Genomic DNA, 10,070 nt, shown 5'->3' on the forward strand with positions numbered 1-10,070 from the left:
AAAAAAAAAAAAAACAGTGGCAAAGGGTTTAGAACAGTGTCTTTCCAAACTGTAGGACTCCCTTAGTGGCTTATGAAATCACTTTAGTAGGTCAAATCAGCCTTTTTAAAAAAGTAAAAACAGATTACAATGGAAAATACTATGTGCATTGCATGTTGTAAAGATGAATATTGTTCTATAAAACTTGTTTTAAGTATGTACACATTTTTTTTTTTTTTGGAGAGATTTTCGCTATAGGGCGCGTGTGCTCGCCAGATAGATAGAGACATAGAGACAGAAAGCGAGAAATCACCCCCCGGGGGGATGGTCATGCCGCAATCCCTTCTCCTCCATTCTCCTCTCGGGATCTTGGGCACACACGCACATGTGCCCGGCGTGAGTTTTAAGCCACCGGGTCCGGGACGCGAACCGTGGTCGACTACATGGGACTCCAGCGACATAGCCATTACGCTAATTGCTGGTTCCCGAGTATGTACACATTTTGTATCATGACTTAGTACTACCTGAATTATGACAGAAGATGAATATGCATGTATACATGTAGATATAAAATGTACTTTGCAGGCTAGCCCTGTGGTCTAGTGACCAAAGGAGCTGGATCTCACAAGGCTGACAGTACAGTTCAAATCCTAGTCCTGGTAGCTTGAAAAACAAGCCAGGTACATGTGCATATATGCCCACATTCCCAGAAGGATGGAAATGGAGGAGAGGAAATTGTAGCCAGACCATGCCCCACTGTGGGGGGTGGGGTAGGAGAGGGATGCTTTCCCCTTTCCCTGTTTCTGCTTCCCTCTGGGGAAAGCACGTGTCCTCTGACAAAAACAAACACAAACAAAATACGACAAAAATCAAAAAAACTTCTCATTGTGAGTCACGATAAAAACAACTTGAGCGAGGGGCCAGCGGGTGGCGTGGTGGTTGGGGGCGCTGGATTCCTACATGGCTGACTGCTGTAGTTTGAGTCCTGGACCTGACGGCTTGGTTTCTCACTTTCCCTTTCTCTCTCTGGCCAAATTAAAACAATAATAACAAATGCAATTAAATAAATAAATAATTATTTTAAAAAATAAGGAGTGACTGGCCTAGACCTAGAGCATAATATGCCTTCTATTTATCTTCTTGCCTTAAGTCAGTGAGGCTCAAAGCAAGGTAAATGCAAATAGACTGCCCATTTCAGCAGGGCTTTAAGCAACAGCAGCGATAATGATAACCACAACAATGAAAGTGGCAATTAAGACCAATTAAACTCCAACTATGAGCTAATTACAAAGTTATATGTTTATATATATTATTTTATTTATCCTTAATAACTATCCTAAAGCTAGGTCCTAATTATTTTCATTTTGTAAGTGAGAACACTGAGAATTAAGAAGATTCCTATTTGCTTACTATTACACAGTAAGTAGTGCGGCTACTGTTTGAATTAGAATGAAACTAAATACTTAATGTATAGTGACCTGAGCAACCACAAGACCCTGGACCTGCCCAGCAGGAACTGGCTAAGGGAATTACTTCTAGGAGGAAATGGTGCAGTTCATTCCCCTGTGGGAATGCACTATTGTTTGCAGCATCAGTTTTCCATAAGCACTGCTGTTATTATTACCTCCAGTCTCTCTAGACAAAAAGACAGGAGAGAAGGAATGCATGTTTAGGTTGGATGTAGCGATGGGGCACCTTATTTAGCAGTGTGACCTGATGCCTGACCCAGGTCAGCACGTGAGGTATAAGATGTTCAGTAAATGCTGCACTGAAATGGTGCAGTACTAAGCTAATTCTAATCCCAGTTAAAGGCTATTTGCTGTATGACCTTGACAAAGTCACTTAGCCTCTCCAGGCCTCATAAAAACCTATCCTGGAGGTTATCTCAAAGATAAAATAATAGAAATAGAGAAACTTAAAAGGCTATAAAATGTGCATGATGAAAAATCAAAAAGTTTCCTCAATGTGGCTATTCCTTGAATCAACTCTTCTTTAGTATTTAAGCGGTGGTACCAATTCTCTCATGGCATTTTTCTATTCAACAAAGTACTTTATCCGAGTTGTGTATATATGCTTTCCCCATGGGAGCTCAAAAGCTTTTTAACTTAAGTGAAAAACAATGTGATCTTTTCACATCTTCATTTTTTCTTAAGTGATTCTGGTGTAAAAAAAGGATGTATTCCTGACTTAGGATTCACTAACATGTATGCTGAATGTAAAGTGATCACCTTGAATGAAAAAATGGTGATGGTCAGAGCAGGAAAGGAACACAGTGAAAATAATCTCAGAAGAAAACCAAAAACTAAGACTGTATAACAATGAGAGGAATGAAAAAATAGTGAAAACAGAAGAGAAATAGAAGGTGGCTAAGAGGAAGTTAAAGATTAAGAGGCTCTTCCTGTACTGGGTAAACCAGGAACTTCTGAAGTGGTAGTTAGCTCTCTGGAAGAATAAGGAGACCCTGTACTTGCAGGTGGACACGAGGGAATGAACTACTTGCAGAGTCTGGCACTGTCTACACTTTGTCTTGCCCTGCCCAACCTCAATGCCTATTTGCCTGTCATGTTCATGGAACTGGCTTGACCCAGTCCATTCCTACTATTTAATGTAAAGAGGAATGACATTAGCAGAAGAGACATGGTATCTCTTCTAATTAATCACTGGGAGTTTGGAAGATCTGGGAGGCTTAGAGAGTGGAGAGTTAAGAGATGGAGTGAAAGGATGAGATAATCCATTTCTGGATCATCCGAGGCAGGATGATGGGTACCTGATTAGGAGCAAATAATTGTCATAAGTAAACACTGAATTCAGGGTTATTTTCACCAGAAAATACATGGGAAGGGTGTCATAAATAACAGGCTCAGATGTGAACAGAATGGGTCATCAATTAAACTAGAGATTTTAACCTAACAAGGGAAACATGGGCTTCCAGGTACATCTGAGACTAGCAAAGAATAAACTCATTACAAGAATGTGACCACTAGTGGAGATTACCATGATTCTGAGGCCATCACAAAACAAGAGAGAAGAATGTAGATGAGGTGGATTGGTGAAAATCTGTGGGCCTTCGGTATCAGCGTAAGGGACAATTTTGTAGCTAAATTTGTATGACAGGCCAGGCCATATGGTCAGACAGAAGGTCAGGTAACATGTTCTTGATAAGGTTTACATAGATGAACCACAAGAGCAGGGTGTGGGATGGGAGGACTTCAGTTGATTGCTAGACACCAACAGGAAGTTTCATTCTCCTAGAAGCTGAATGGAAAACCGACTGATTTGCCTTGCTGACAATATAAACTTCAAGATGGTAAATGAAGCAATAAGGGGAACTGCTACCTGTATCTGAAACTTTAAGACCACGGTATTTCAAAAAGTCAGAAAAATGTTACAGATGACTGTTAAGAGTTGAAATGTGTCTCCTAAAATTCATATGTTGAGTTCTTAACCCCACTACTTCAGAATGTGATATTATTTAGCAATAGGGTCATTGTATAGTATATCCCTAATTCACTATGACTGGTGTTTACAAATGGGGAATTTTGGAGACAAATGCATAGGGAGAATGTCTGTAAAAATAGACAAAGTACTAGGTGATGCTGCTATAAACCAAAGAATGACAAAGACTGCCAGCAAACCCCCAAAAGCCAGAAGAGAGGCATGATACCTCTAGTCCTAAGAAGGAACCAACTCTGCTGATATCTTGATCTTGGGCTTTTAGCCTCTAGTACTGTGAGACAATAGTTGTTTAAACCACTCAATTTGTGGCATTTTGTTAAGGTAGACGTAGAAAACTAATGCAATGTCCTCCAAGCCTGACACATTAATTGGAAAGATGACTCAAGGAAGTTGAAAGCTCTTAACGAAATCCTGCAACTGCAGAAAAGTTCTGATAAAGTAGGGGGAGAAAATTAAAAAAGGATCCAAAGAACCAATTTGGATACCAGGAAATGTGCATGGCTTTCAAAAGGGAAAAGGATGAATTTTGGGCAATAGAACCTTTAATATTGATTCTGAATCAAATTCTAGAGCGGATTAGTAGTGATTACTTAGGAAAAAGCAGTGATTCCTTTAAGTCATGTTAAAATGCCCATAAAATGATAACTGTATCACCAAAGTGTGATACAGTTAACAGTTCGAAAGATTAACAAATAATTGGATTAAAAAGATTCACAGAGATTTAAAAATATGGGCAAGCTGAGTTTTAGTAGTAAGACTCATAACCAATATAGATTAACAGATTGATTTCTTTAGAGCACCTTACATTATTTTGCTGCAGATCTTTGTCCTTATTTCTGGCTTGCTCAATACTTTTTTAAACAATGAATCACATGGGAACAGTGATCAAATCTATGGATAACAAGGGGCTTGCAAAAGCAGCTTATACAAACATTTGTGAACAGCGTTAGAATCCAGAGGTCTAATGCAACAATAGTACACATCTAGAAAATAGACAAGAACATGAAATTTGTAGTTAGTATATGCAGATCCAGAAAGCAACCTTCAAGCCCATTAAGAATAGCGCATGTGAAGCAGACAGGTCTTTCAAATGAGAGTAATCTCTATGTAGGTTAACCTAACGATGGGACTCTCCCCTCAGCTAAATGGAATCCTAGGCTACATGAACACATAGAGTGCTGGGCTCAATTCTGTGGAAAGTCCACAGAGTGATAAGGATGGGGAATGGATTATAACCACTTGAATGGGAATAATTAGAGTTAAGTAAAGTTTTTAGACAGAAAATACAACAGTTTTTCAAGGTGAAGCACTTTATGTGGACAATGAGACTTAGTTTTTAACTGTAGAGGGCAGAGCTAGGGTCAATATACATGGTTATAGATATTTTGATCAATGTGAGAAAAAACTTTAAAAAAGTAGTTTTATTTACGATCATCATCATCATCATTATTATTTAAATTTGATGAGAGAGAGAGGAAGAGAAAGACAAACATGAGAAAGCAAACCACCAGGTTCAGGATTTGAACTATGGTCAGCCATGTTGGAGTTCAGTACCTTAACCACTATGCCACCTGCCGGCCCCAAAGAACTTTCTAACAAAGAGACTTGCTTACAAATACAAGGGTCTGTTTTTGAGAAGAGATGGATTTCTCATGACTAATGTAGTCTGAGCAGAAGCAAGATCACCTACTTGGTATGTTTTCAAGAGGATACAGCATTAAATAGGAATGAGAAGAGTCTAGGATTCTATGACTCCATTGTGAAGCAAACAGATTTACAATCAAAATACCTGGTCTGGAATTTCCTCTGCAGAGTAAAAGAATCTCAGAATTTTCTACAGACAAAACTGGACTACTTTTTGGAGGTTAAAAAAGCTAATACTTAGCCTTTTTTCATTTCCTCAAGGCAGCAGCTACAGTCCAGAGGGAAAAAGAGAGAAACTTCAGTATCATGCTATTTTATCCTCCAACTAGAATTTCTGAGTACAGGAGTGAAAATAACAGGCTTTGGAGGCAGTCTTAGGTCTGACATCACTCCCCCTGGCTGTTTGTACTCCTGTGATCTTTCCTTCTCTCCTGCAAACCCGCAGCACCATCGAGTAGGCCAGGACTGACTGGCTGTCTAGACGTAGTCCCCTCACCTTCTAATGCTCTCAAATCCTCCAGTACGTAACATATCGGCGACTGTTTTACCTCTTGTCCCATGAGGCTAAACTCATCTACCATCAGGTTAGTAATAAATTTGATAATTCATTTAGAAAGAGTAAGAGCAATTTGAACCATAATTAATTGATTTGAAATATCTGTAATTTTGAAATTTCTGCTTTTAAGCTTGTTATCAGTGCTCAGTTATAAAATCAATCTTACTAACCTCCTCGAGCAAAGCTATTGGATGGGTTTACATCCAAATGTCCTGGCACTACCTGCTTAAGCACAGTGGACACTCTTGAAGTCCTCCTTTCAGTCCCTAAAGTCAGCCAAAAAGAAGAACAAAAACCATGTCGTTCGGGTTAACATTACTCAAATGACAAAACGTTATCTTCATGTGTAGCAAGTCTAATTGCTGCCAAACATTGTACTGGTTAAGTACCCAAAGTTTTATTAGAGATAACAAGGCAATGTTATTATTTCATCAGAGATAACACACATTTGCAAGGTTATAGAGTTAGGTTTGGCAAGTGCAATCAGAGAATTTAATGATAAATGAAGCAAAGCATGCATGGTGTTACTTTACAAGAAAAGCCACTTTCTGCTTATGCTGAGCTAATCCAAATAGCTTATGAAGCCAAAGAGACCAACTTCTCAAGTCACATGCTCCTGTGTCTAACACATTAGGGTTACCTCTACATGAACCCTTTGGGGTTCCATCACATGATAACTGAAACAGAATATTAGTACAAGTCTTAATGGCTTCATCCGAATCTAGTGAAAACAAACTGTACTGCAAATCATAAAAGCTGCAGAAACTCAGGGAATTTCAAACTTATACATGGTCATTTTAATAAATACACATTTAATAAACTGATGTTTGACTTACACATTCGACTTCATAATGATAAAGTCTACGTAATTAAAGTCTATGTAAAACAGATTCTGGGAAACAAGCGGGTGACTTTACGCCTCTCCTACTACTGTTTTAGAAAGGAATTATTGGTTTGTGAGAAAGGTCATAATGTATTTTTTCTATGCAAAAACATATCATGACTTTTCTAAAAACCCAATAATTGAATCTCTAAATTTGGGGACTATATTTACTAGATGTTAATTGTGGCATTCTATTTCTCAGTAAAAGGAACTAAAGTTATATCCTGAAGGATAGTACTTTTAAGGGCTCATGTTTAAATAATGTATAAATAATTAAAGAGATCAACCCTAGGAATGGGTCTGACCTTTTACTATAGTTGTCGAGAAGAAAAGTATTATCAAATCTTACCTGGAGACAAAGCAAGTGCTGGCCTGACAGTCAGGGTGTTGTTACCTCTGAGTTTCTGATGGACAGAAACCGCATTCAGTAAGGCTTGCAAGTACTTCTCTTGTTCAATGCTACTGGAAGATTCTAAAGAGGAGGTAGGAGCTATCAAAGGAAAAGATATTTAATAAAACAAACTGTCTCTATGTTAGTAAAACAAGTGTGTATATATTAACATCTATTTGCTTATTTTTCTCTATGCAGTCTTTAAGTTACCACACCCAAATATAAAAACCATCCCTGGTTAAAGCCCCAATCTATTAAAATGGTTAATCCTCCTATGACACTAGTTTCACCACACCTACTTCTCGATTGCCTCATCATCCCCTCAGCAAGAACCCAGGTCTAGACAACCAGCACAGGGCTCTCGTTCCAAGCACAGGTGTAGTTTCTCGGTATCTAGCAACTCAATGAAGAGTCACAGATGACTCCATCTCCTGGATGACCTCTCCCAGCCATCCTGCCTTTGCTACTATTCTACAGCAGAGGCTGCAGTAGGTTCCTCTGGCATCTTAGAATGGGTAGAGGTGAGACTTTCCCAATAACAATAACTTAATTCCAATTCTGTCACACAGTTCTAACAGGGGACATGAGCTTGTGGGCATTTGTGGTGAAGAGTGCAGCAAGATGGGGAGAAGGTAAGAACAATTACCATATACCCTGGTTCTTCTGAAAAAGGGGCAAAAAGAATGCATAGATGGAAATAATTGCGAGAGCAATTCCGGGTAGGAGGCAATATGAGGGTGGTTTTGGGGAGCAAAACAGAATCACTGAAACTGGCCAAGGCATTTTAAAGGGGCATTGGGGATGAATTCTACAAATATTCATAAGCTTTCTTGCAACCTGAACAGAAAATAATTAGCATTATTTTATAAACTTAAGATGTCATCAATTATGATACACCATTATTTTATGAATCATGAATTAAAAGCTCTATTTATGGCCCTATTCTTATCACATCAATTGTAAGATGCACCCTGACTTCAAGGATATTAAAATGTCAGCAAATATATGAGTTCAAAATATAAAATACAGTGAATTTCTATTAGGGTCAAAAATTAGGAGCTGGAGGAGTAAGTGTCAATGTTTTGCTAGGTAAAAGCTTAGCGATATGCCCATCTATGCTCCTGAAATGAATCACTCACTTTATGTAACCTACACATGCTTGTGTTCTGCTATCCCCTCTATGTGGCTTGGGTGAGTTCCTAAGAGCAGAGACAGTTAAAAGTCGTTTGTTTTCAGTCACACCTATGCTGAGATTACCAGCCAGGTAGAACAATACAGCATTGTGTCTGTTACCTTCAGTCAACTGAATGATCAAAGAAACAGGGGCTAACTTTCAGGAGGGAAATGGATAAGGATAAAGAGTCCTCCAAAACACATGATTCTATCTGCTGAACACAGTTCACCTCATTTTCAAAGGGGGAAACAAGGCAGTTATCCCTAAATTTGATCTGGTGTGTGGCCTATTGCTTAGATTTACTGAATATCTATTGTGAGCTAAAAGCCATGAGAAAGGTCAGCAAAACATATAATATAGCTCCTGAAGTTAAGACCTCAGACATAGTACTCATCATGACATCCTCAGAAAAAGTGACTGCAGTTTTATTACTTCCCTAGTTTCTCAAAAACTTCTTTGCTTGAGAGCTCGTAAAGCAGTATTCTGGTCACTAGTTTGCTGCCGTGTGTGATCTGTAAGAACGAGACAGGTTTTCTCCTATCACATGGGACAGAATCCCTATGTGCCTCTGAAATTTGGTAAACATGTATGGCTGTATCTGGAGGAAAGGAAAAATACGAGTGTAACCTAGTTTCCATCTGCAGATAATTGACTTGCTAGAATGAAAATAGCCTAGAAGTAAATACTTGACTAATTTCTATAAAAGTTCAAGTACAGACCAAACATACTAAGTAAGGTTAAATTCAAGGGGAAGCTGCACACAGCCAGGCGGTTCTTGTTTAAGCTGCATGTGCTGTATGTAACGGAGTGGAAGAGTTTACGTGGGAGAGAAGGCTTGATGAAAGGGTGCAACTGGCTTTCCCCATTTTACTTCCTTTGGTTTTAGGAATATGCTCAGGTTTAAGAGTTGTATCTCTGCTACAGAGAGATGCTTACCAGCCTGAGGGGAGTTTTGAGATTTGAAAAGACCAACGACTCCTTTCCCATGGAATCCTCCAGATCGGAGGAGCAGAGTACCACTTCTTGAGTTTTTCCAACATACAACAGGTAGGCGATTGTGTCGATAGCAGCGGGCCACTCTTGGTAAACTACTGTCCTGTACAGCTTGAGGTACGACTAAAAGGCCAGGATAGCTTCAGACATGGAAGAGAAAAAGGGAATGATTGAGGGAGAGAGTTGGAGGAGAGACAAGGAGAAAAATGGTGGAAGAAAGAATAAAACCTTATTATCACAGTAATTTTATAAGACTCAAACATAAAAAAAAAAGACTCAAACATATCAGTGGTGGGGTAAGGCATGTATTTCAGATATGGAATTAATTTCAACTCTTTAATTCTTCAGGAGCTGAAAAAGCCTAGCTGGTGACAACAGCTAATTTATTCACTATTATACCCTTTTTCTGAAATGAACTCCTTTCAATGATATTGCAGACTTTTTCTGAATAATCCAAGAAAATAAAATACTATGCAAATTAAGACCAGCCTCTGTGGCACAGGTGGTAGACCATCAGACTGTGGAACTGGAAGCCACATGGTGACTGTGGTTTAAGTCCCCTTCTTGGTGGGCCTGAAAACATGCTGAGTTGTATACATGTGCTCAGGATCCTGGCAGGTGTAGGAAGGGGAGCACGGCGTGACCGAGGCCTATGGAGGGTGCTTCCTTCTCTTGTGTGCACTCTTTCATGAATAAAACAAATATATCAATGTTATGTAGAAGTACTTAGCAGGCCTCTGTTGAACTGTGTATTTCTGTTGCCTTACACATACTATTATAACTTGAAATAAAGACTGTAAAATTAGTGGATTAGGGCCAGCAGGTGGTTGGTGGTTAAGGTGCTGGATCCTATATGGCCAACTCTGTAGCCTGAGTCCCAGACCGGGTGGCTTGAAAAGAAAACTGGGCATATGTGCAAGCCCCAATGGAGGAGAAGGGACTGTGGCATGGCCATATCCCTTGGGGTTGATTTCTCACTTCTCTCTCTATTTCT

The 10,070-nt window shown here is 39.2% G+C and overlaps 1 protein-coding gene across 3 annotated transcripts in view; it reads right to left on the reverse strand.

Annotated features, from left to right (window-relative positions):
* The window catches only part of SBF2 (SET binding factor 2), a gene marked incomplete at its 5' end in the record, with an annotated part of 353,908 nt that overhangs the window by 42,798 nt on the left and 301,040 nt on the right, over positions 1–10,070 (reverse strand). For 2 of the 3 annotated variants that reach the window (XM_014581886.1, XM_014581888.2), the window contains 3 exon segments: positions 5,806–5,901; positions 6,868–7,008; positions 9,020–9,216. In XM_014581886.1, the coding sequence (XP_014437372.1) occupies positions 5,806–5,901; positions 6,868–7,008; positions 9,020–9,216 (434 nt within the window). 3 annotated transcript variants of the gene reach the window in all.

This window comes from Tupaia chinensis, unplaced genomic scaffold (genome assembly GCF_000334495.1).
Source record: "Tupaia chinensis unplaced genomic scaffold, TupChi_1.0 Scaffold141165_1, whole genome shotgun sequence".
In the NCBI taxonomy this organism is placed as follows: domain Eukaryota; kingdom Metazoa; phylum Chordata; class Mammalia; order Scandentia; family Tupaiidae; genus Tupaia; species Tupaia belangeri.